General features: G+C 48.1%; 1 protein-coding gene across 4 annotated transcripts in view; it reads right to left on the bottom strand.

Moving 5' to 3' along the window:
- The window catches only part of SFXN5 (sideroflexin 5), a 110,140-nt gene that overhangs the window by 39,360 nt on the left and 43,511 nt on the right, over positions 1–27,269 (bottom strand). For 3 of the 4 annotated variants that reach the window (XM_086888704.1, XM_086888707.1, XM_086888706.1), the window contains exons 5-9: positions 27,108–27,162; positions 25,143–25,168; positions 15,112–15,165; positions 13,446–13,502; positions 12,663–12,728 (exon numbers count right to left, since the gene is read on the bottom strand). In XM_086888704.1, coding sequence (XP_086744830.1) covers positions 12,663–12,728; positions 13,446–13,502; positions 15,112–15,165; positions 25,143–25,168; positions 27,108–27,162 — 258 coding nt within the window. Of the gene's footprint in view, positions 1–1,916; positions 2,207–10,811; positions 10,880–12,662; positions 12,729–13,445; positions 13,503–15,111; positions 15,166–25,142; positions 25,169–27,107; positions 27,163–27,269 lie in introns of those variants that run through there. The other variant, XM_086888705.1, reaches the window with a different exon arrangement.

Below are 27,269 nucleotides of genomic sequence, written 5' to 3'. Positions count from 1 at the left end.
TGGACACACAGACACAAGTGGACACACAGACACAGAAGTGGACACACAGACACAAGTGGACACATGAACACAGGGACATGAGTGGACACAGGGACACAGGAGTGGACACACAGACATGAGCAGACCCAGGAATTCGAGACACCACCACTTTCTAACATCCCGCCACAGGAAACCAGGATCAAACTCCATCAGTGGGAGAGGAACCTCCCCAGGGCTGTCCCGTGCCTCTGGCAGCGCTCTGCCCTCCTTCCCTCCCTCTCCTCGAGTGTCACGGATTCCTGACACCGCTTTAGCTCCAGTTTTGTTCCAGCACCAACAACGTTCCCTCAGCACAAGGACAACGTTTGTGACGTCACGGCGCTCTGAAGCCAGAACCACCAGTCACTGTTGGAGATCAATATTTTGGATTCCTTTTCTTCTCCTTCTTGTCTCGAAAAATTCTGACCTCACATCTACCAAAACACCAATTCTAAAACCATGGGGATTTAAAAAAAAAAATCCCTGTTTTTTTCCGCCTTTTTATGAAGATTTTTGAAGCCTGAGAGATGGTTTTGAATTCCCAACATTGGCAATGACCGAGCCCACGCCTCTTAAACCCAGCCTAGAGCAGTAAATACATCCAAGGAGTTATTTAATTTCATATTGGGAGGGAATTTTTATAAAATAAAGGAATCTCAGGAGTCCAGCGAGCATTAGCTGGGAGATGACACCACCCAAACATTGCTGAGCCACTCTCCAGACTTGGTGGACTGCGTTGGAGAAATCTCCACTGGTTTAAGGGATCCAAGTCCTGAGCACTGCAGCTGGAGCTGGCTGCTCCAAGGGACCTGGAAAGTCCACTTGGAAAGAGGGACTGGCTGGGTTATCCCTCATCCCCCCGTCACCAGATTGGATTAGAAATAATTGGATCTGGTGAGTCCCATTCAGCCAAGCTGGAGAAAAGAGCATTAGGAGAAGAAGGAAAAAACTCATTCATTAGGGCTGGGAGGTGAGGATGGAGGCAGAGAGATGGAAAACTGGGCTCCTTCCCAACTGGAGCTTTCCCAAGCCAAGGAGAACAGAATGGAGGAGCCGAAGGGAAGGGAAAGCAATGAGGATCCGAGTGGGGAAGGAAGTTAGAGAGGAGCAAGAGAAAGGGAAGGAGGAAACATCAAGACAATTCCAGGAGGGATGACCCCACAGTTGGATGCTCCAGGGGAAGGAAGTGGTGTAGCCTGGAGCAAGGCTGGAGAAGGGCGGGATTCATGCTGAGAACTGGCCAAAGTTGGTTTGGGAGATGGTGGAGAAAGGAGGATGAGGGGCCATGCCCAAGACAGGAGGGTGCTGTCTCATCCCGAGTTTTCCATGCACCTGGATCCTGTCCAGAAGCAGCACTGGGGGTTGTGGGGATGGGCTGGGGCAGAGGGAAGGGAAGGGATGAGAATAAACCTGCTGGAAATGGAGACACCACAGCGAAACGAGAGAGAAAATGCTGCAGAGAGGCACATGGAGCTGGGGAACCCCGGAGCAAGCTGGGTTGGGAGGAACCTTAAGGATCATCTACGTCCAACCCCCTGCCACGGGCAGGGAAACCTCCCGGCAGCCCAGGCTGCTCCAAGCCCCGTCCAGCCTGGCCTGGACACTCCCAGGGATGGGCTTGGCAGGACCCGGCAGTGCCAGGTGCTCCTAACTGCAGGGACAGGATGGTGCCGGGCACTGGGAGCATTCCCAGAAAACCCCATGTCCCTGTCTCCCACTGCAGCCTCAGGGCTGTGCCTTTGGGAATGGCTGCTGCAGCTCCAGCCGTTTCTGGGCCCCTGGAGGAGCTGCCAGGCTGAGTTTCCAGTCTGGGACATCCAAGCACTCCCTTCTGGAACCTGAGAACAGGGGAAAGGGATGTGCAGGAACAGGAGCTTCTGAGCGCAGAGATGCAGGCACCGCTTCATTTCAACCTTCATTTAGCACAGAAGCTCCTCGGATCCGCTGGGATTCTCCTCCTGCTCCCATGGAGGAGGGAGCCAGGCCACGCTCCATCCCCTCCATCCCTCTCCTGACTTCCTCCAGCTCCCGAATGTCTCCCGAGCGAGGACAGGGGCAGCGGGAGGGCTGCAGCTCTCCCCGGCTGATTATGGACATCACACCCCATTCGCAGGCTGTCAGCGCAGCCCCGCACACAATTATCGGGAACAGGGAGCTGGATTGGAAAAATCCACAGGGACACCTCCACCTGGAGAGGAGAGCGAGAAATGGTGTGTGAGTTCAGAGTGGGAGAGGGGGAGGACGGGCAGACCCGGGATGGGGGAGCCCACGGGAAGGAGTCGGACTGCTGGAGAGGGAAAGGATGGGACTGCTGGAAAGGGAAAGGATGGGACTGCTGGAGAGGGAAGGGATTGCTGGAAAGGGAAGGGATGGGGTCTCTGGAAAGGGAAGGAGAGGGATTGCTGAAGAGGGAAAGGATGAGATTGCAGGCAAGAGAAGGGATGGGATTGCAGGAAAGGGAAAGGATGGGATTGCAGACATGGGAAAGAGTGGGATTGCTGGAAAGGGAAGGAATGGAATTGCAGGAAAGGGAAGGGAAGGGATTGCTGGAGAGGGAAGGGATTGCTGGAGAGGGAAAGGATGGGATTGCTGGAAAGGGATGGGATTGCAGGAAAGGGAAAGGAAGGAATTGCTGGAAAGGGAAGGAGTGGGACTGCTGGAAAGGGAAGGGATGGAATTGCAGGAAAGGGAAGGAATTGCTGGAGAGGGAAGGGACTGCTGCAAAGGGAAGGGATTGCTGGAAAGGGATGGGATTGCAGGCAAGAGAAGGGATGGGATTGCAGGAAAGGGAAAGGATGGGATTGCAGACATGGGAAGGAGTGGGATTGTTGGCTCAGCTTCCACCCTGAGCTCCCCTGGCCCAGCCTGAGGCCGTTCCCTCTCCTCCTGTCCCTGTTCCCTGCGAGCAGATCCCAAATCCCCCCTGGCTGTTCCCTCCTGCCAGGGACTTGTGCAGAGCCAGAAATTCCCCTTGAGCCTCCTTTGCTCCAGCCTGAGCCCCTTCCCAGCTCCCTCAGCAATTCTCCAGCCCCTTCCCAGCTCCCTCAGCAATTCTCCAGCCCCTTCCCAGCTCCCTCAGCAATTCTCCAGCCCCTTCCCAGCTCCCTCAGCAATTCTCCAGCCCTTCCCAGCTCCCTCAGCCCCAGGATCCAAACAGACCATGCCAAACTCTCCTGCTGAACTAAACCTGTCCTGCTCCTCTGCAGATTTCACCCATTTTGGTTCTGAGCACACGCAGGGGTAAGTGCACAGACTTGCACAGTTCTGGATAACCCAGAGCACCGGGAAATCCCGCTGGCAGCTCTTCCCAACCTCCAGTGGCTCGTGCAGAGTCAGGATTTAGGCTCAGGAAGCTGAAAACGCTCCCCAGATGAGGAGCTCTGGCTCTGCCCGCGAAGAGCTGCTTTAAACACTCTCCTGGGGGCCACAGTGAGCGCAAGGTGGGTTCATTAGCGCCGATATTAATGGCATTAATCACCTGAACTTTAGCCCGGGTGGGGTGAAGGAACATCCAGGCTCTGGGCAGGGACCCTGGGAGCGCTGGGATGAAGCAGAACCCCTGAGCAGGGCTGCAGCCGTGGTTATGTGACACAGCCTCTCCCTGTCACCCTGGAGAGGACAGAACACCTCCTCCTGTCAGAATTTAACTCAGCTTGCTAAGTGAGAACCAAATATTTATTTGTCTCAGCGCTGGCTTTGCGTAAACCTCAAATAAAAACCTGGAATAAACCTGTTAGGAGTTACAAACCCCGCTCTGGTGGAAGGGAGGGCAAGGAGGGAGCCTGGGAACCGAGGTGAGCCCCCAGCCTGGATCCAGGGGCTGATCTCACACCTGGCTGGGCTCCCCATTCCTGGGGACTGTCCCAAAGGGAGCTCTGGTCCCAAAGGGAGCTCCGTGTCCCCATGGATGTCACCAAGGGCTTTCCTGGCCGGGCTCCAGCCCCAGAACAGACCTGGTGCCCTCAGCAGAGCAGGTCCTGGGCCAGTGCCAGCAGCAGCAGAGGTGGCCAGGACCCCACAGAGCCCCTCAGGGTCCCACCAGGACCCCGCAGAACCCCTCAGGGTCCCACCAGGACCCCGCAGAACCCCTCAGGGTCCCACCAGGACCCCACAGAACCCCTCAGGGTCCCACCGGGACCCCGCAGAACCCCTCAGGGTCCCACCAGGACCCCACAGAACCCCTCAGGGTCCCACCAGGACCTCTCAGGACCCCTCAGGACCCCTCAGGACCCCTCAGGGTCCCACCAGGGGGACAAGGAGGGGCTGGCCCAGCACAGCTCCCAGACACACAAACCCCTCAGGGTCCCACAAGGTCTCCAGCAGCACAAGGAGCAGGATTTGGAGCAAGCTGGAGATTTGGAGCTGCTCTTGGCAGAACTTGAAGCTGGGATCAGGGAGATGGAGAAAGCCCCAACCCCAAGGGAGACCCCGAGCAGAAGCGTGAGAGGCTCCAAGGAGAAGGTGCAGAGGGACCCAAATGTTGGAGTCAGAGGCACAGAAATTGTCCTTGTCTCTGATGCCTGGCTCTGACATCCAAGAAAACACTGAATTTCATAGAACACCCTGAAAACAACTGTTAAATAGAAAAACTAAAAGTGTGAGTGTGTAAATTAGAGAGTTTCTTAAAAAAAGTTTAGAAACTAGTTTAGAAAACAGAAGACAAGATGGAAGATTTAGGGTGTTGTCTCTTTTCCTTCTTTCTTCTTCTTCTTCTAGAGGTTCTTGGGTAATAATCCCAAGTAATAAATAATAATAAATAATAAAATAATAATTTTGGGTAATAAGGTGATGGGACAGAGAATGCCTCAGTGCAGCACTCAGGTGATGGGTCACTGAGTCATTAAGAAAAATTATTTAATTGCTTAATTAATAAGTTAATTGGGTAAGAATAAGTATAAAGATAAAAGAACTGCATATTTTGGGGCCATTTTGTGCTTTTCAAGCCAAAGTGAGCCAGCCTATGATGGGATTGAATTTGTGCAAAAAGGTCTGGGGAAGACCTGCCAAGTCTTTTGATAATAATAATAATAATAATAATAATAATAACAATAATAATAATTTGATTCTATATTAATAAACATGAGAAACAAGAAGCTAAGGAGCCTTTTGGAGTATCCCTCCTGAAACAACTGAGATAAGGAAGACTCCTTGTCAGTGATAAGGACTGAGATAAGGAAGATCCCAAGTGGCTCAGCCCTGAAGAAACCGAAATATCACAGCAACAAGTGATCAAACAATGTGATCAAACAATGTGATCAATGTGATCAAACAATGTGATCAAACAATGTGATCAATGTGATCAAACAATGTGATCAAAGTGTGATCAATCAATGTAATCAAACAATGTGATCAAACAATGTAATCAAACAATGTAATCAATCAATGTGATCAATGTAATCAATCAATGCAATCAATCAATGTAATCAAACAATGTAATCAAGCAATGTGATCAATGTAATCAATCAATGCAATCAATCAATGTAATCAATGTAGTCAATGTAATCAAACAGTGTAATCAATCAATGTAATCAACCAATGCAATCAATCAATGTAATCAATCAATGCAACAATGAGTAGTACAAGAAGTAGCAGTACTACAAGGAGTAATGGAACACCAGAGAGAGCCTGCCCAGGTTATCCCCACCAGCCAGCACCCCAAAGGTGCCCAGGACAGGGCAGGGACCACCCTGGAATGGCTGGTCCTTCGTGATCCTCCAGTTAATTAATTGGGGATTTAATCAAGGGAACCAGGGAATGGCTGCTTGTGGACCTCCAGTTAATTAATTGGGGATTTAATCAAGGGTCTCATTTCAGGCCTTTCAGCACAGGAGTCACTTCTGACCCCAAAAGAGAAGTTTGAAGCCAAAGTCCTGAAGGGCCGACCCAGGGATGGGCAATGCCAAGCAAATGGAGCTGAAATCAGGGATTGGAAAATCCTGGAATGGGTTGGGTTGGGTTGGATGGGTTGGGTTGGGTTGGATGGGTTGGGTTGGGTTGGATGGGTTGGATGGGTTGGGTTGGATGGTTGGGTTGGGTTGGGTTGAGTTGCGCTGGGTTGGATTGGGTTGGGTTGGGTTGGATGGGTTGGGTTGGATGGGTTGGGTTGGGTTGGATGGGTTGGGTTGGATTGGGTTGGATGGCTTGGGTTGGATGGGTTGGATGGGTTGGGTTGGGTTGGATGGGTTGGGTTGGGTTGGATTGGATGGGTTGGGTTGGATTGGATGGGTTGGGTTGGATGGGTTGGGTTGGATGGGTTGGGTTGGGTTGGATTGGGTTGGGTTGGGTTGGATGGGTTGGATTGGGTTGGGTTGGGCTGGGTTGGATGGGTTGGGTTGGGTTGGGCTGGGTTGGGTTGGATTGGATGGGTTGGGTTGGATTGGGTTGGATTGGGTTGGATTGGGTTGGGTTGGGCTGGGTTGGGTTGGGTTGGATTGAGTTGGGTTGGACTGGGTTGGGTTGGATGGGTTGGGTTGGGTTGGATGGGTTGGGTTGGATTGGATGGGTTGGGTTGGATTGGGTTGGATTGGGTTGGGTTGGGCTGGGCTGGGTTGGGTTGGGTTGGATGGGTTGGGTTGGATTGGATGGGTTGGGTTGGATTGGGTTGGATTGGGTTGGGTTGGGCTGGGTTGGGTTGGATTGGGTTGGGTTGGATTGAGTTGGGTTGGACTGGGTTGGGTTGGATGGGTTGGGTTGGGTTGGATGGGTTGGGTTGGATTGGATGGGTTGGGTTGGATTGGATGGGTTGGGTTGGATTGGGTTGGATTGGGTTGGGTTGGGCTGGGCTGGGTTGGGTTGGATTTGGTTGGGTTGGGTTGGGTTGGGCTGGGTTGGGTTGGATTGGGTTGGGTTGGGTTGGATTGGGTTGGGTTGGATGGGTTGGGTTGGGTTGGGTTGGATGGGCCTTAAATCCCCCCTCATCCCAGCCCAGCCACGGTGCCAGGGTGCTCCAGCCTGCCCTTGGACACTACCAGGGACCCAGGGCAGCCCCAATTTCCCAACTTTTGTAGAGAAATAATGACATTTTCATTAATAATTATTATCTGTATAAAATCATAGAATCCAAAAAGCAATTGTTTCCCATAAAATCAGCTCCATGCAGCTTTTTTAACCTTCTAAAAGTGTGAAAAAAGCAGAGTAAGAGTGTGTGTGTCAGCTGGAAAGAGTTTCTGTCTAATCCAGCCCCCCTGGTCTGTGCAGCTCTTGGCACTGGGACACTGGGGGAAGAAAAAATTCCAAACATTTAAAACATGCTTGGTCTTTCTCGAGTCTTTTTTACTTCTCTCTGCTTTTGTTTGCCTTGTTTAGGAAAACCAGCTGGTATTAATTGCACTTCATGCACCAGCAGCATGAACAGCAGCCAGATCTCAGGAACTGGAGCCTAATCCCAGGAATCCACTCAATTGTTTGGGAAAAAAATTGCATTATCCCTCTGTTCAGAACTGCAGGAAAAGGAGGGAGCAAAAGAAAAGGAGGGATAAAATAAACTTCAGTCATAGGAAGAGAAATAGAGACATCAGAGGATGGAATTCCCAGATTTGCTGTCCCTGGGTCCCTGGGAGTGTCCCAGGCTGGGTTGGATATTGGGCTTGGATCCAGCTGTGGGAGCTGTCCCTGCCCCCTGGGATGGGATTTGGGATCTGTTCCAACCCAAACACCTTTCCCATCCTTATTTCAAGTGATTCCTTCACCTGGGTCATGCACAGGAGAAGGGGTGGAATTCTGCACCTCCACAAAGCTCTGCTGTGGCTTGGGAGTAGTTGGAGAGAAAAGGAAATATGGGGAGAAATGGAATAAAAGAATATTGATTCCTCCCCAGATTCACCCTGGAGGGATGGAAATCAGGAGTTACGGATGTAGCAACCCCCCTCTCTCTAAAAAGGGAAGAAAATCAGGATATTTGCAAAGATTTCCCAAGAATTCCCATTTACCTGCAGGACAGTGAGGTCAGAACCTGCTCATCCAGCACCTGATGGAGCAGTTTGTCCCTGCTGTGAGGAGTCCAGGCTGAGGTGTCCTCACAGCAACACAGCCCCAAATCCTCTGCTCTGTCCTCCCCGACCTTCTCCCGGCCCTTTTCCACCTTCAGGCAGGGAAGGGGCTCCCTCCAAAGCCTGACCCATATCCCAGTCCTTGCTCTGCTTCTCCAGGCTGCTGGGATCCGTGAGGGATTTCAGGACACACCATTCCCAGCTGGAATGTCTGCAGGGACACCAGGACACGGAAAGGTCACTGCTCACCTTCCCTGCTCCACTGGGAAGGGCTCTTCCAGCACCAGAGAGGAGAAGAACCTCTAAAGAAGAAGAAGAACCTCTAAACCTCTAAATGCTGCTGCCCTGTGTATTTCACATGGAGGAAAACCTTCCAACATCAGGAAAAAACACCTGTGAAGGCTGCTCCTCATGATCCATGTGGAGAAAACCTCCCAGCACCCAGGAGAACCTCTAAAGGCTGTTGCTCCTCGTGCTCCATGTGGAGGAAAAACTCCCATCATGAGGAAGGCGAACCTTAAAATGCTGCTGCCCTTCATATTTCACATGAAGGAAAATCTCCCAACATCAGGGAGGAGAAGAACCTCTAAATGCTGCTGTTCCTCGTGCTCTTCTTGGAGGAAAAGCTTCCATCATCAGGAAGGAGAACCTTTAAATGTTGCTGCTCTTCATATTTCACATGAAGAAAAAGCTCCCAACACCCAGGAGAACCTCTAAAAGCTGCTGCTCCCCATGCTCTGTGTGGAGGAAAAGCTCCCAGCATTAGGAAGGAGAACCTTTAAATGGTTCTCCATATTTCACATGAAGGAAAAGCTCCCAACATCAGGGAGGAGAAGAACCTCTAAATTAGACTCATGCTCTGTGTGGAGGAAAACCTCCCAAAACCCAGGAGAACCTCTAAAGGCTGCTGCTCCTCGTGCTCTGTGTGGAGGAAAACCTCCCAGCATTAGGAAGGAGAAATTCTAAATGCTGCTGCTCTTCATATTTCACATGGAAGAAAAGCTCCCAACACCCAGGAGAACCTCTAAAGGTCTCTAAAGAACCTCTAAATGCTGCTGCTCTTCATATTTCACATGGAGGAAAGCCTCCCAACATCCAGAAGAACCTCTAAATTAGACTGATGCTCCTCATGCTCCATGTGGAGGAAAACCTCCCAACACCCAGGAGAACCTCTAAAGGCTGCTGCTCCTCGTGCTCTGTGTGGAGGAAAAGCTCCCATCATGAGGAAGGAGAACCTCTAAATGCTGCTGCTCTTCATATTTCACATGAAGGAAAAGCTCCCAACACCCAGAAGGAGAAGAACCTCTAAATTAGACTCATGCTGTGTGGAGGAAAATCTCCCAGTATTAGGAAAGAGAACCTTTAAATGCTACTGCTCTTCATATTTCACATGAAGGAAAAGCTCCCAACATCAGGGAGGAGAAGAACCTCTAAAGGTTGCTGCTCCTCATGCTCCATGTGGAGGAAAAGCTCCCGATGTTAGGAAAGAGAAATTCTAAAGGCTGCTGCCCTTCATATTTCACATGAAGGAAAAGCTCCCAACACCCAGAAGGAGAAGAACTTCTAAATTAGACTCGTTCTCTGTGTGGAGGAAAATCTCCCAAAACCCAAGAGAACCTCTAAAGGCTGCTGCTCCTCGTATTTCACATGGAGGAAAACCTCCCAACATCCAGAAGGAGAAGAACTTCTAGACTGATGCTCCTCATGCTCCGTGTGGAGGAAAACCTCCCAACACCCAGGAGAACCTCTAAAGGCTGCTGCTCCTTGTGCTCTGTGTGGAGGAAAAGCTCCCATCATGAGGAAGGAGAACCTCTAAATGCTGCTGCTCTTCATATTTCACATGAAGGAAAAGCTCCCAACATCCAGAAGGAGAAGAACCTCTAAATTAGACTCATGCTCTGTGTGGAGGAAAATCTCCCAGCATTAGGAAGGAGAACCTTTAAATGCTGCTGCTCTTCATATTTCACGTGAAGGAAAAGCTCCCAACACCCAGAAGGAGAAGAACTTCTAAATTAGATTGATGCTCTGTGTGGAGGAAAACCTCCCAAAACCCAAGAGAACCTCTAAAGGCTGCTGCTCTTCGTATTTCACATGGAGGAAAACCTCCCAACATCCAGAAGGAGAAGAACCTCTAAAGGCTGCTGCTCCTCGTGCTCCATGTGGAGGAAAAGCTCCCAACATTAGGAAGGAGAACATTTAAATGGTTCTTCATATTTCACATGAAGGAAAAGCTCCCAACATCAGGGAGGAGAAGAACCTCTAAATTAGACTGATGCTCTGTGTGGAGGAAAACCTCCCAACACCCAGGAGAACCTCTAAAGGCTGCTGCTCCTCGTGCTCTGTGTGGAGGAAAAACTCCCATCACGAGGAAGGAGAACCTTAAAATGCTGCTGCTCTTCATATTTCACATGAAGGAAAAGCTCCCAACAGCCAGAAGAAGAACCTCTAAATTAGACTGATGCTCCTCATGCTCTGTGTGGAGGAAAACCTCCCAAAACCCACAAGAACCTCTAAAGGCTGCTCATCCTCATATTTCACGTGAAGGAAAAGCTCCCAACATCAGGACAGAGGAACCCTGAAGGTTTTGCCCTTCATGCTCCACGTGGAGGAAAACCTCCCACCACCAGGAAGGAGAACCCCTGAAGGTTTCTGTCCTTCTCCAGCCCAGAAGAGCCACAGATGCAGGGGAAGCTCCTGCCTGTCCCCATGGCACCGTCCCCCGGGCAGCAGAGCTCCAGGAATTCCAAGGAATTAAAGATTCCCAAGCCCTGCCTGGGACACCTCCACACTCCACGGGTTCCTTACCAAAACTTCTCAGGGGACAAAACTCTGCCAAGATCCTTGTCCGTGTGTCCTGCCCCTCTAACGTGCCCCTGTTCCAAGAGGGAACATTAATTAATTAATTAAGATTATTAATGCCAGAGGCAGCGAGCAGCAGAGCGGAGCGAGCAGAGGCACACCCAGCTGGGGAGGGGACCCTCAGGGGTGACACAGAGGTGACAAAAACGCTGTCCTGAGGAGGGAGGGCTCAGGGAAGCCATCCCACGCTGCCCAGGAAACCAGGCATGGAAAAACAAAGCACGGAGGTGGCAGGGATGGGGTTAGGGTTAAAATTCAGCTGGGAAAGGGAGCACAGCTCTGGGGGTGATGGAGGTGGGAGCTCAGGTGGGAGCTCAGGTAAAAGCTCAGGTGAGAGCTCAGGTGAGAGCACAGGTGAGCTGGGCTGGGAGCTCAGTTCAGAGCTCAGGTGAACGAGGCTGGGAGCTCAGGTGAGCTGGACTGGCCTGGGATCTCAGGTGAGAGCTCAGGTGAGCTGGGCTGGGAGCTCAGGAGAGAGCTCAGGTGAGAGCTCAGGTAAAAGCTCAGGTGAGAGCTCAGTTCAGAGCTCAGTTCAGAGCTCAGGTGAGAGCTCAGTTCAGAGCTGAGTTCAGAGCTTAGGTGAGAGCTCAGGTGAGAGCTCAGTTCAGAGCTCAGGTGAGAGCTCAGTTCAGAGCTCAGATGAGAGCTCAGGTAAAAGCTCAGGTGAGAGCTCAGGTGAGAGCTCAGTTCAGAGCTCAGTTCAGAGCTCAGGTGAGAGCTCAGGTGAACTCTGCAGGAAGGGACAGCAGAGGGGACGGGAGCAGCAGTGCCCAGCACAGACTGTGACATGGAAAACCATCCAGGGGTGTCCAATAAAACAGAACTTTCCCTCAAAACCTCCAGGCACTTCCAGCAAATCCACACCCTTTGGAAAATGGTCCGGCAGCTGCTCAAGGAGCAACAGCAAATTCCCTGTGACCTGAAAAAATGGGAAAATTCCCAGATTTGCTGTGGCTGCCCCTGGGTCCCTGGAAGTGTCCAAGGCCAGGCTGGACACTGGGGCTGGGAGCAGCCTGGGATAGCGGGAGCTGTCCCTGCCATGGATGGGGTGGGGATGGGATGGGATTTGAGGTCTTTTCCAACCCAAACCTTTCCAGGATTCCAGAGCCCTTCTGCTCTGGAGCCAGGCTGGGAGAGCTGGGAATGTTCCCCTGGAGAAGGGCAAAATGCAGGGAATGCTGAGAGTCCCTGCAGGGGCTCCAGGAGAGCTGGAGAGGGACTGGGGCCAAGGGCTGCAGGGCCAGGAGCCAGGGAATGGCTTCCAGTGGGAAAGGGGAGATTGGGCTGGGATCTTGGCAAGGAATTCCTGCCTGGGCTGCAATTCCCAGATTTCCCATGGCTGCCCCTGGATCCCTGGGACAGTGGGAGCTGTCCCTGCCCATGGATGGATGGCACTGGATGGGATTTAAGGTCCTTTCCCACCCAAACCATTCCAGGATTCCATGACCTGAACGCCAGCTCCAGCTTGAAACACATCCACAAGGCAAGACGTAATTCCACCCCCAGGAGAACATTCCAGAACTGCCTCTCCTGCCCGGCCACCCTGCCGCCTCGAGGCCTCTAATTGAGCCTGGTTAATGAATTCACCTCCAATTAACGCAGGAGGGAGAGCCGGGGCTCCCAGCACAGCGGAAAGCTCGGGCATGCAGGGCCAGCCACAGCCCAGGTGACAACATCTGCTGCTGGCCAAGACACAGGTGAGTCCACGGGAAGATTAAAAACATGCTTGGCAATCCCAAAAACACCTCCCCAGCAGCTCGTTAGCCACGAAATGCAGAGATATAAAGAGTTACCCACTGCAATTGAGACAGCACTTATGACAGCTCCCAAGTAGCCCTGGATGAACTTGGACGTCGGAGAAGGCTTTGGAAAGAAAAACAAAGCACATTTTCAATAAACAAACTTCTGGTTATTAATATTCAACCCAGTTTTTTCTTTGTTTGTTTTGGTTTGGGTGTGTTTGTTTCGAAGCACAGACAGGTTTAATTTTTGTCATATTGTTCTGTGTCACACACGGTCTGTCATCCCAAGAGGCAAAAGCGAGGAAATCGTGGCCTCCCGAGCAAGGTTACGGGGAATGGAAAATTAATTGGCATCAGAAAATTACAATAATAGCAGCTCAAAGGGAGGATGTGAGGGGAATTCAGCAAATGGTACCAAATTAGCATCTCTGCCCTCCAGTGCTGAACCCCAAACTCGCCACAGCCAACATTTTGTCTGTGAAATGTTCTCTCCATGAGCTGGATGGATTCCAGCTCAGCTTCCCGCATCCCAACACGGGATGAGTGCAGGAAGGAAGGGAGCAGGGACAGCCCCAGCAAGGACGGAGCAGGGACGGCCCCAGCTCTTCCCACGGCCACCAGCAGGAACAAAATCCTCGGGAGATGGGAGCGAGGAGCTTCCTCCTGCTCCCCCAGCCCAGCCCAGCTCCTGTAGATCCCAACCACTCCAGACCAGCCAGGAGCATGGGCTGTGCTTGCCCAGGGGCCAGTGGCCGGTGCAGAGGTGCCTCAGTGTCCCTGTGGAGGTCTGGGGGCCGGGGAAGAGGCAGGGGTTGCGGGAAGGCCCCGCGGTGCTCACCTTGCTCGCGTTGCGGTTTGCATAGTTCACACACGCGTTGTGGCTCTGGTTCAACCACTGCGGGGCAGAGGAGACACTGCATCAGCACAAACCCTGCAAAAACCCCACAAAGCCCCACAAAACGCTACAAAACCCTAAAAAAACCCCACAAAAACCCAAAAAACCCCTAAAAAACCCCACAAAAACCCAAAAAAACCCCACAAAAACCCTGCAAAACCCTACAAAACCCAAAAAACCCCCACAAAACCCAACAAAATCCCACAAAACCCGACAAAACCCGACAAAACCCTACATAACCCTACAAAACCCTACAAAACCCCACAAAACCCCACAAAACGCTACAAAACCCTAAAAAAGCAAAAAAAAACCCAAAAAACCCCTAAAAAAACCCACAAAAACCCAAAAAAAACCCCACAAAAACCAAAAAAAACCCTACAAAACCCAAAAAACCCCCACAAAACCCAACAAAATCCCACAAAACGCTACAAAACCCAGGAAAATCCCACAAAAACCCCACAAAACCCAACAAAACCCAACACAACCCCAGAAAACCCTACAAAACCCCACAAAACCCAACAAAACCCTACAAAAACCAAAAAAACACCACAAAACCCAACAAAACCCCACAAAACCCTAAATAACTCTACAAAACCCTACAAAACCCTACAAAACCCCACAAAACCCAACAAAACCCTACAAAACCCAACAAAAACCCTACATAATAATTCCACCCTGGGTGGGCAGGGACACCTCCCACCATCCCTGCCCAGCCTGGCCTTGGAATGGGGTGGGATTTAAGGTCCCTTCCCACCCAGAGCAGTCCGGGATTCCATCCCACGTGTCCCTGACCAGGCTGGGTGAGTGTCCCTCAAGCCCCTGAGGGTCTCAGGATGTCCCAGCCGGGACAGCTCCCAACCAAATCCACCAGAGCCCAAATTCCCGGCACGGCTGTCCCGCCGAGCTCCCGGCTCCGGGCAGATCCCGCTGTGCTCGGAGCCCTCCTGCCTGCACAGCTCCATCCCCACTCACTCTGCAGACAATAAAAAGACATTTGCCTCTAGAGAGGAGGCTGAAAATAACTCGTTCCTTCCTTTCAGCTGGCGATGGAATCACACTTGTGCTGTGTTTACTATGGATCCCTCTTTCCCGTGCATGCTTCCTCCCCTTACTCTTAATTCCCAGGATTTTAACGGGAGATCACACCAGCACCTCCCTCCACACAGATGATTTTCCCCCAAAGTTCCTGCAGCAGGCTGAGTGCCGGGGCTTTGCCACGCACACCTATTCCCAAAATTCCCAAAATTCCTGGGAACTGGGTCTCCCATCACCTCCCATCACATCCCTGCACGGATGTTTCCCTCCCAACATCCTTCCCCAGGGAAAATCCCAGCTCCGTGTCCTCCCCAAGGCAGATGTGTGAGCTTGGGGCCAAACCACTCGTGGAAGAGCCGCTTACACCAAGGACAAAACAGCTCCAAAAAGCAGATTTTTGGTTCTGGCCTGTTCTGCCACGGCACAGGAAGGGGTGGGATGAAAAGGGGAGCCAGGATTTGTTTCCAGGCCTTTCCCTGAATGCAGCCAGGTACGGCCAGGGTGGGACAAAACTGTCCTGGGGCAAGATCAGCTCTTCCCTCCCCACATTCCCACCCTGCCCAAGGAGCGTTACCTGCCAAAACACAGTGGAGGCCAGCGTCTGGTTGGGCAGGAGAAGACCAACAACCTGCAAGAGAGGAGATATTCATTATTGAAGCATCCCTGCTCTGCTCCCCGTGCTTTTCCAGGCGTGCAAACAGCCACGCTGATTTCCAGGGACTTGAATAAATTATCCTCGTTTCTGGCTCGATTTCATTCCCGTTCTTTTTTTTTCATCCCAGTCATTATCAGCCTCCTGTCTCTGTGTTTTCCAGGGCTGGGAGTGGCTGATGTCCCTGCCCGAAGATCCCATTCCAACCCAAACAATTCCCTAATCCAGGTATTTCTGCAGGGAAATGAAGATCCCATTCCAACCCAAACAATTCCCTAATCCAGGTATTTCTGCAGGGAAACTGCACGAAGGTGAAGAGCTCAAAGCTGCTGTCGGCAGAGAACGGGAGGGTTCTCCTTTTCCTTTGGCACATTCCCACTTTGGGACACCAGGAAAAGTTCCCTCTGGAGCATCTGAGGGCAGCAGAGCTGGCTGGGAGCGCTCTGGGGTTTGGGATTTATTGCAGTGAATGAATTTTGGGATTTATTGCAGTGAATGAATCTTGGCTGCTGTGTCACACCCCAGGCTCGGGGCAGCCTGGCCCGGCACAGCTGGCCAGATGTTCCCTGCTGGGGCCGGACACCGGGGGCTCTGCAAGGTCACCCCCGGCAGCACCTGAGGGCACACAGGTGTGTCCTGGGTGGCACCACAGGGACAGAGCTCTGCAGAGCCCATCTCTGACACACTCCAGAACCCTGGAGCCGTGTTCTTGCTTTGGGGTCAGGGTTCTGCTTTAGGGACACGGTTCTGGTTTAGGGTCAGGGTTCTGCTTTAGGGTCAGGGTTCTGCTTTAGGGTCAGGGTTCTGCTTTAGGGACACGGTTCTGGTTCAGGGCCATGGTTCTGCTTTAGGGTCAGGGTTCTGCTTTAGGGTCAGGGTTCTGCTTTAGAGTCAGGGTTCTGCTTTAGGGACAGGGTCCTGATTTAGGGACAGGGTTCTGATTTAGGGCCATGGTTCTGCTTTAGAGTCAGGGTTCTGATTTAGGGACAGGGTTCTGATTTAGGGACAGGGTTTTGGTTTGGGGCCATAGTTCTGGTTTGGGGCCATGGTTCTGGTTTGGGGCCATGGTTCTGGTTTGGGTCCATGGTTCTGCTTTGGGGTCAGGGTTCTGCTTTGGGGTCAGGGTTCTGCTTTGGGACCATGGTTCCGTTTTAGGGCCATGGTTCTGCTTTAGGGCCATGGTTCCTGCCCTGGAGCCATGGTTCCTGCTTTAGAACAGTTCTTCTTGGTTTAGGGCCATTTTTTCCTGCTTTAGGGCAATGTTTTTTGGTTTAGGTCCATTTTTCTTATTTTAGTGCCATTTTTCCCCTGGTTTGGGGCCGTTTTTCCTTTTAGAGCACAAGAAGCTGAGGAGGAGGAGGAAAGGGAAGCTGAGGGATCCCGAGGACCTGCCCAACAAACACAGACAGGACAAAGCCCTGCAGGGTGAGAGGATCCCTGCCTCACCCTGTCCCTCCCCAGGACACCCCGTATTTCGGGAGGTGTTTTCACCACGGGGTGAGAAGGCCAAGCGCCTCCATCTCCACCCGTGTCCCCCAGGCAGGAAAAGCTGCCAGCTCATTCCCAGCCTCAGACCCTCCCCAGTTTATCCCCAGGAATCTGGGGGGGAAGAGACCCCTCCTGTCCCAGGGATGAGCGGGAAGAGGAGGAAACGTCTCCATTGGGGACGTGGAAGAAGCGCCACCAGACAAAAGGGGACGGGGCTTGGGAGGCCTCGTTTCATTCCCATCTCCTCTCCCTTCTCCTCCTCCAGCTTTTCCTCCCACTCTCACGGAGTTGCAGCGACTTTGTTCCCTGGCCCGGAGCCAGCTCCCACTAATTTACGGCTGCGTTCCCCCACGCGGAGCTCGGCATTAATTAGCGCAGCCCCTAACGAAGGTTTGGGGCCAGGACCCTGGTGGCCCCCAGTGCCCCAGAGCCAGCAGGATGACGAGGCTCGGTGAGAACGTGGCCAGCCAGAGGCTGGGGCTGAGCTCCCGGGGAAAATTCCGATGAGGAAAGGGGGGGGAAAAAAAAAATAAAATATGAAATGAAATGAAATAAATAAATAAAAAAAAAGAGCACCCAAAAATCTGTATGACTGAAAGAGGCACGTTTAAATGCAAACTCTCCATATGTGCAAGAGTCTGTCAAGAAATGTACAATTTCACTTTTAATTACTGTCAGGGGAAAAAATAACTAAGAAGGAAAACAAAATATATATAAAAAAAAATTAAAAAATTAAAAAAGAGCTCCTAAACACTGGCGAAGCGTCGGGGACAGGATTTAATTGGTGATCGGGTGTGAGGGGCCCTCGGTGGCCCCAGAGCCACCCCTGGGACATGAGGGAGCTCTGAGCAGCCCCAGCTCAAAGCCCAAACCCTGCCTGAGGTGGGAGCTGCAGCCCCAAACCCCCACTGCATCCTTTGGGGTTCTATAAAACCCCCTGCAGAGCCCGATTTTGGCTGACTCTCCCCAGGGGCAGCTCAGGGCTGGGTTTCTGGAACAATCTTTCCCCTGAGGAGGAAGCACAGCCGGGGAAGAGGCTCCAGCCCTGCTCTGCACAGGGCCCTGCAGAGCACGGAGACAATTCCAGAGGCTCCAGCCTCTCCCTCCTGGGCTGGAAATGGGGAAAAAGGGCAAAGCCAAGCTCTGCTCGCTCCCAAAATCCCAGGCTGCCCCCAAAGCCACGGGAAAGGATGGAGAGGCAAAGCCCAGGGTGGTGGCACGGGAATCACAAAATTCCCGGGCTTTGGAGGTGTCAGGGGAGCTGCTGCAGGGCTGGGGAAGATCCCATTATTATATTTTAAATAAATAAATCCCATTGTTTCACCTCAATCCCAATGGGCGACCCCAGCCCGGGAAATACCCCGGGAGCTGCTCATCCTCACCCCACTCCTGGGGTGGGGAGCCCAGAGCTGGGGACAAGGACAGACACCTCTGGGGACAAGGACAGACCCCTGGTGACAAGGAAAAACCACCTGGGGACAGGGACAAACCCCTGGTGACAAGGACAGACACCTCTGGGGACAAGGACAGAGCCCTGGGGACAAGGACAAACCCCTGGGGACAAGGACAGAGCCCTGGTGACAAGGACAGAGCCCTGGTGACAAGGACAGAGCCCTGGGGACAAGGACAGACACCTCTGGGGACAAGGACAGACCCCTGGGGACAAGGACAGATCCCCTGGGGACAAGGACAGACTCCTGGGGACAAGGACAGATCCTCTGGGGACAAGGACAGAAGGACAGACCCCTGGTGACAAGGACAGACCCCTGGTGACAAGGACAGAGCCCTAGTGACAAGGACAGAGCCCTGGGGACAAGAACAGACTCCTGGGGACAAGGACAGACCCCTGGTGACAAGGACAAACCCCTGGGGACAAGGACAGATCCCTGGTGACAAGGACAGAGCCCTGGTGACAAGGACAGACACCCTTGGTGACAAGGGCAGAGCTCTGGGGACAAGGACAGAGCCCTGGGGACAAGGACAGAGCCCTGGGGACAAGGACAGAAGGACAGAGCCCTGGGGACAAGGACAGAGCCCTGGTGACAAGGACAGAAGGACAGACCCCTGGGGACAAGGACAGACACCCCTGGTGACAAGGACAGACCCCTGGGGACAAGGACAGAGCCCTGGGGACAAGGACAGAAGGACAGAGCCCTGGTGACAAGGACAGAGCCCTGGGGACAAGGACAGAGCCCTGGGGACAAGGACAGACACCTGGTGACAAGAACAGACACCTCTGGTGACAAGGACAGACACCCTTGGTGACAAGGACAGAGCCCTGGGGACAAGGACAGATCCCCTGGGGACAAGAACAGACTCCTGGGGACAAGGACAGAGCCCTGGTGACAAGGACAGAGCCCTGGGGACAAGGACAGATCCCTGGGGACAAGAACAGACTCCTGGGGACAAGAACAGACTCCTGGGGACAAGAACAGACACCTCTGGGGACAAGGACAGAGCCCTGGTGACAAGGACAGAGCCCTGGTGACAAGGACAGACACCTCTGGTGACAAGGACAGAGCCCTGGGGACAAATACAGACACCCTTGGTGACAAGGACAGAGCCCTGGTGACAAGGACAGAGCCCTGGGGACAAATACAGACACCCTTGGTGACAAGGACAGAGCCCTGGGGACAAGGACAGATCCCCTGGTGACAAGGACAAACCCCTGGGGACAAGGACAGAGCCCTGGTGACAAGGACAGAGCCCTGGTGACAAGGACAGACACCTCTGGTGACAAGGACAGAGCCCTGGGGACAAGGACAGACACCCTTGGTGACAAGGACAGCCCAGCCCAGCGCGGCTCTCTTGAGGAATTCCCATCCCCCTTTGTGGAACACAAATCTCCGAGTGTTTTTATGCCGGAGCCGGCTGCCAATTTTGTCACGAAATTTCACAGATCGATTGGCAGAAATGTTACATTTTAATTTTAACATTTCAAACGTTTGGGTTTTATATTTTTTTTTTTTTTTTTCCCTCTCTAAATGACAAGAGGTTCCAGTTTATCCTTTCCAGCTCCCGAAATTGGGCTCATCTGACAGCTCTGGGCTCCTGTGACAGCTCTGGATCGGGGCCGATCTCATTGATGGTTTAACTCCTTTTTCTTTAACCTTTTCCTTTAAAATGCCCCTCGCAAAGTTCCCGGCAAAGCTTCACCCACCACAACGAACAGCGGCCCATCCACCCTGATTTTGGGGTTTTCATCCTTCCCCCCAGAAGATTTTGGGGTTTCCACCCTTCCCCCAGAAGATTTTGGGGTTTTAACCTTTCCCCTGGAAGATTTTGGGGTTTTCACCCTTCCCCCGGAAGATTTTGGGGTTTTCACCTTCCTCCTAGAAGATTTTGGGGTTTTCATCCTTCCAATGGAAGATTTTGGGGTTTCCACCTTCCCCCCAGAAGATTTTGGGGTTTTCATCCTTCCTCCTAGAAGATTTTGGGGTTTTAACCTTTCCCCCAGAAGATTTTGGGGTTTTAACCTTTCCCCAGAAGATTTTGGGGTTTTCACCTTCCCCCCAGAAGATTTTCGGGTTTCCACCCTTCCCCCAGAAGATTTTGGGGTTTTAACCTTTCCCCTGGAAGATTTTGGGGTTTTCACCCTTCCCCCCAGAAGATTTTGGGGTTTTCACCCTTCCCCTGGAAGATTTGGGGGTTTTAACCTTTCCCCCAGAAGATTTTGGGGTTTTCACCCTTCCCCCCAGAAGATTTTGGGGTTTTCACCCTTCCCCTGGAAGATTTTGGGGTTTTCACCTTCCTCCTAGAAGATTTTGGGGTTTTCATCCTTCCTCCTAGAAGATTTTGGGGTTTTAACCTTTCCCCCAGAAGATTTTGGGGTTTTAACCTTTCCCCCACAAGATTTTGGGGTTTTCACCCTTCCCCCAGAAGATTTTGGGGTTTTCACCCTTCCCCCAGAAGATTTTGGGGTTTTAACCTTTCCCCCAGAAGATTTTGGGGTTTTAACCTTCCTTCTAGAAGATTTTGGGGTTTTCATCCTTCCCCCCAGAAGATTTTGGGGTTTTCACCCTTCCCCCCTGGAAGATTTTGGGGTTTCCACCCTTCCCCCGGAAGATTTTGGGGTTTTCATCCTTTCCCCAGAAGATTTTGGGGTTTTCACCTTCCCCCCAGAAGATTATGGGGTTTTCATCCTTCCCCCCAGAAGATTTTGGGGTTTTAACCTTCCCCCAGAAGATTTTGGGGTGTTTGAGATGAGCTCGGAGCACTCCTGGTCTCCAGGAGGTTCCGTTCTCTCCAATTCTCCCCTTTTTGCTCCTCAACCTTTCCAGAGGTTCCACCAAGAGCGGCTCCCTTGGAGGATCCAAACTCCTGGCACCGATTTTTAATGGGGGACAAAGCGTGCCTCAGTTTCCCCACCAAACTCCTATGGGGACAAACCGTGCCTCAGTTTCCCCACCAAACTCCTCTTACCAATTTTTTATGGGGGGACAAACCGTGCCTCAGTTTCCCACCAAACTCCTGTGGGGGACAAACCGTGCCTCAGTTTCCCACCAAACTCCTGGCACCGATTTTTAATGGAGGACAAACTGTGCCTCAGTTTCCCACCAAACTCCTGGCACCGATTTTTAATGGAGGACAAACTGTGCCTCAGTTTCCCCACCAAACTCCTATGGGGGACAAACCGTGCCTCAGTTTCCCCACAAAACTCCTACGGGGGACAAAGCGTGCCTCAGTTTCCCACCAAACTCCTATGGGAGACAAAGCGTGCCTCAGTTTCCCACCAAACTCCTATGGGGGACAAAGCGTGCCTCAGTTTCCCCACCAAACTCCTATGGGGACAAAGCGTGCCTCAGTTTCCCACCAAACTCCTCTTACCAATTTTTATGGGGGACAAACCGTGCCTCAGTTTCCCCACCAAACTCCTGTGGGGGACAAAGCGTGCCTCAGTTTCCCACCAAACTCCTGTGGGGGGACAAACTGTGCCTCAGTTTCCCCACCAAACTCCTATGGGGGACAAACCGTGCCTCAGTTTCCCACCAAACTCCTATGGGGGACAAACCGTGCCTCAGTTTCCCCACCAAACTCCTGACACCAATTTTTATGGGGGACAAAGCGTGCCTCAGTTTCCCACCAAACTCCTATGGGGACAAACTGTGCCTCAGTTTCCCACCAAACTCCTATGGGGGACAAACCGTGCCTCAGTTTCCCACCAAACTCCTATGGGGGGGACAAACCGTGCCTCAGTTTCCCACCGAACCAGGCTGAAGGAATCGTTGGGATGAGCAGAAGGGAGAATTCTCTCAATTCCAGCACCCAAACATTCCCAAAATTCCCAGGAAGGAGGAGAAAACCCCTCAGCTGGGTTAATTAAAAATAATCTGATATTTAATATAACTAATATTTAATATAACTAATATTTAATATAATATAACCTGTCTATAGGAATAGATAAATAACCTCAGTAGTAGATAAATAACCTCAAACAGGGGCTGGGTTAATTAATAATAACCTGATATTTAATATAAAATAACCTCAGTAGTAGATAAATAACCTCAAACAGGGGTTGGGTTAATTAATAATAACCTAATACTTAATATAAAATAACCTCAGTAGTAGATAAATAACCTCAAATAGGGCTTAGTAAATAAATAACCTCAAATAGGAGCTGGATTAATTAATAATAACCTTATATTTAATATAAAATAACCTCAATAGTAGATAAATAAGGGCTGGGTTAATTCATCAATAAACTGATATTTAATATAAAATAACCTTATATTTAATATAAAATAATCTCAGTTGTAGATAAATAACCTCAAACAGGGGTTGGGTTAATTAAAAATAACCTGATATTTAATATAATATAACCTGTCTATAGGAATAGATAAATAACCTCAATAGTAGATAAATAATCTCAAATAGGGGCTGGGTTAATTAATAATAATCTTATATTTAATATAAAATAACCTCAGTAGTAGATAAATAAACAAGGGCTGGGTTAATTCATCAATAAACTGATATTTAATATAAAATAATCAGTCTATAGGAATAAATAAATAACCTCAATAGTAGATAAATAAGGGCTGGGTTAATTCATCAATAAACTGATATTTAATATAAAATAATCAGTCTATAGGAATAAATAAATAACCTCAATAGTAGATAAATAAGGGCTGGGTTAATTCATCAATAAACTGATATTTAATATAACATAACCTTATATTTAATATAAAATAATCTCAATTGTAGATAAATAACCTCAAACAGGGGTTGGGTTAATTAATCAATAACTTGATATTTAATATAAAATAGCCTCTCTGTAGGAATAAATAAACAACCTCAGTAGTAGATAAATAACCTCAAATAGGGGCTGGATTAATTAATAATAACCTGATATTTAATATAAAATAGCCTCTCTGTAGGAATAAATAAATAACCTCAGTAGTAGATAAATAACCTCACATGGGGGTAAGGTTAATTAATAATTACTTGATAGATAATAGATAAATAACCTCAATATATTGATAGAGAAATAACCTCAATAATAGATAAAAAAATAACCTCAGAGGTTGTGTTAATTCATAAATAACCTCAGAAACAGTCCATAAATTATCTCAATATATTAATTGGATAAAAACCCTTTAATAATAGATAAATACCCTCAAGCAGAGGCTGGGTTAATTCATCAATATTCTCATGGAATATAGATATATATTCTATAGAATATGTAGCTATAATGTAGAATATATATCTGGAATATAGAATATATATCTGTAATATAGAATATATATCTGTAATATAGAATATTGAATATATATAATATAGAATAGACTAGATAGAATATATATAATATAGAATAGATAGAATATATAGAATAGATAGTATATATAGAATATAGAATAAATAGAATAAATAGAATATATAGAATATATAAAATATATAGAATATATAGAATATATAGAATATATAGAATATAAATATAGATAGAATGTAGAACAGATAAATAACACCAATACATTAACAGATAAATAACCTCAAGAGTAGATAAATACCCTCAAAGAGAGGTTGGGTAAATTCATCAATAACCTAAAAGATAATAGATCAATAACCTCAGTGTATTAATAGATAATTATTAATCATATATTGGTATATTATATATTCTATTATATAATTAGATAACAGATCAATAACCTCAATGAATGAATAGATAATTAATTATATATTAGTATATTATCGACTCTATTATATAATTAGATAATAGATCAAGAATCTCAATGTATGAATAGATAATTTTTAATTATATATATTGTTGTTTATCTATTCTATTATATAATTAGATATTAGCTCAAGAACCTCAATGTATGAATAGGTAATTAATTATATATTAGCATATTATCTACTCATATAATTAAATAATAGATAAAGAACCTCAATATATGAATAGGTAATTAATTATATATTATTATATTATCTACTCTATTATATAATTAGATAATAGATCAAGAGCCTCAATGGATGAATAGATAATTATTAATTACATATTAGTATATTATCTACTCTATTTATATAAATACTCTATAATTTATATATAATATTTATTTATATATAATTTACATATATAAATTATGTAAATTTATGCAATTTATATAATCACTCTATAATTTATATATATTTTTATATATATTTATATATAATATATAGTTTACATATATAAATTATATAAATTTATATAATTACTCTATAATATATAATTAGACAATAGATCAAGAACCTCAATGGATGAATACGTAATTAATTATATATTAGTATATTATCTACTCTATTATATAAATAGATAATAGCTCAATAACCTCAATGGATGAATAATTATTAATTATATATAATTATATTATCTATTCCATTATATAATTAGATAATAGCTCAATAGCCTCAATGTATGAATGTATAATTATTAATTATATATTAGTATATTAGTACTCTATTATATAATTAGATAATAGATCAAGAACCTCAATGGATGAATAGATAATTATTAATTATATATAATTATATTATCTATTCTATTATATAATTAGATAATAGCTCAATAACCTCAATGGATGAATAGATAATTATTCATTATATATTATTATATTACTACTCTATTATATAATTAGATAATAGATAAAGAACCTCAATGTATGAATAGATAATTATTAATTATATATTATTATATTATCTCTTCTATTATATAATTAGATAATAGATGAAGAACCTCAATGTATGAATAGATAATTATTAATTATATATTATTATATTATCTCTTCTATTATATAATTAGACAATGGCTCAACAACCTCAATGGATGAATAGATAAAAACCCCCTAATAATGAATTTATTGGGTGTGGTTTCCGTGACAGAACCCTGGGGATTTTTGGGGAAATGGGGAAGGGAATCCCTGGGAATGTCCCGAGGTGCAGAGGTGGGAACTGCTCAGAAATGCATTTCTGGGTGTCCCCAGCCCGGTACTCACGATGGGGGTTCCAAAGGGAATGTAACCTGGGGGAGAAAGAGAAATTCATCAATTGCAATGGCATTAATTGTCATTTTAATTGTCATTTTAATTAATTTTAATTGTAATTTTAATTGTAATTTTAATTGTAATTTTAATTGTAATTGTAATTTTAACTGTAATTGTAATTTTAATTGTAATTGTAATTGTAATTGTAATTTTAATTTTAATTGTAATTGTAAATTGTAAATTGAATGTCCCCATGCAGGAGGAACCCCAGCCTGGCTCATCCTGCATCTCCACCTGATGCTCCACCCTGCAGCTTCAGCCTCCTCCTGCATTCCCCACCCTGAATTTCCTTTTAAAGCTCCCCAAAGTCTTTTCCTCCAATTTTACTGAGCACCACGGAAATCAAACTCTTCGTGTCCCCCCCTGCTGCCAATTCCTCTGCTAATTATAATTCATCTCTGATTTCCACTGCAAGCTCCCAGAGCGTTCCCCCAGTATTGCTGAATTCCCTTCCTGGATCCAAAATTCAACCAAAAAGACCCGAGAGGGAGGAAAATTGGGAAGATAAATACAGGACAAGGCAGCAGAGGCTCCTGTGTCCCCAAGAACTGAGCCCTGCTGATGTTCCCCGTGCCCCAGGCAGCTGAAAATGTTCCACCCAAACCCAAGGATTAATTAATTTAATCTTTTAAATTAATATTTTAATATTTTAATCTTTCAGATCTGCTGGGAAATGCTGTGCTGGTGCTCCCAGGAGAGCTGCTGGGGACCTGAGGACAGTGGGACACCCCAGAAAGGGGAAGAGGCAACTTTTAATCATTAAACAACTCGTTAAGAAGCTGCTCCTTCCTGGAATCCCAGTGCCAGGGCTGCTCAATACCCTAAAACGTGGAAAACCAGGGATCATCCCGGTTTTTTTGGGGAATAAACCCTCCCCAGCCCCCTCCTCTTCAGGCAGTGAGGATGGATCAAGCTGTGGGCAGTGAGTTTTGTTATTTACTGCAAAATTAAAATGCTCCCAAAAGTGACAGATCCCTCAAAAACGCCAGAAAAGGCTCTGGATGGGGCTCAGGTAAAATAGGAAGTGTTTTTCCATGAGGAAAGGGGAGAGAAAAAGGGGAAAAGGAAAGGGGGAAAAGAAAGGGGGGAAAAGAAAGGGGAATAAAGAAAAGGGGAAAAGAAAAGGGGAAAAGGAAAGGGGAAAAGAAAGGGGGAAAAGGAAAGGGGAAAAGAAAGGGGAATAAAGAAAAGGGAGAAAAGAAAAGGGGAAAAGAAAGGGGAATAAAGAAAAGGGGGAAAAGGAAAGGGGAAAAGAAAAGGGAATAATGAAAAGGGGGGGAAAAGAAAATGGGGAAAAGGGGGAAAAAGGAAAGGGGGAAAAGAAAGGTGGAAAGGAAAGGGGAATAAAGAAAAGGGGGAAAAGAAAAGGGGGAAAAGAAAAGGGGGAAAAGAAAAGGGGGAAAAGAAAAGGGGGAAAAGAAAAGGGGGAAAAGAAAAGGGGGAAAAGAAAAGGGGGAAAAGAAAAGGGGGAAAAGGAAAGGGGGAAAAGGAAAGGGGGAAAAGGAAAGGGGGAAAAGGAAAGGGGGAAAAGAAAAGGGGGAAAAGAAAAGGGGGAAAAGGAAAGGGGGAAAAGGAAAGGGGGAAAAGGAAAGGGGGAAAAGAAAGGGGGAAAAGAAAGAGGGGAAAAGGAAAGGGGAAAAGAAAGGGGAATAACGAAAAGTGGGGAAAAAGAAAATGGGGAAAAGGGGGAAAACGGAAAGGGGAAAAAGAAAAGGGGGAAAAAGAAAAGGGAGAAAAAGGAAACTATTAAGCACTAAATCTCACAGGATCTTCATTTTCCTCACCTACAAAGGGATTTTGGTGCTGGAATTCCTTCCTGATCTTTGTCTAAATGTTGACAAGGCTCAGTTGAGGAGGAGGAGACCCCTCCCCAGGATTTTATCCAAATTCCAGGTGAAAGGGGGGGATGTGCCGTACCTGACATTCGGAAAGGCATGAAGATGGTCTCGTTTGTGTCGGGGTGGATGATGGCCTGCAAGTGTCACCAGAGCCACAGTGAGGGCACAGCAAAGCCACCCCCAGCCCCAAAACTCCTCTGAGCCCCCAAAATTCCCCCCCAGGACCCTCCTCACTTTCCCA

The sequence above is a fragment of the Cyanistes caeruleus genome, chromosome 5 (assembly GCF_971803275.1).
Source record: "Cyanistes caeruleus chromosome 5, bCyaCae1.hap1.1, whole genome shotgun sequence".
Lineage (NCBI taxonomy): Eukaryota > Metazoa > Chordata > Aves > Passeriformes > Paridae > Cyanistes > Cyanistes caeruleus.
This window is presented reverse-complemented; position numbering and strand designations above follow the sequence as displayed.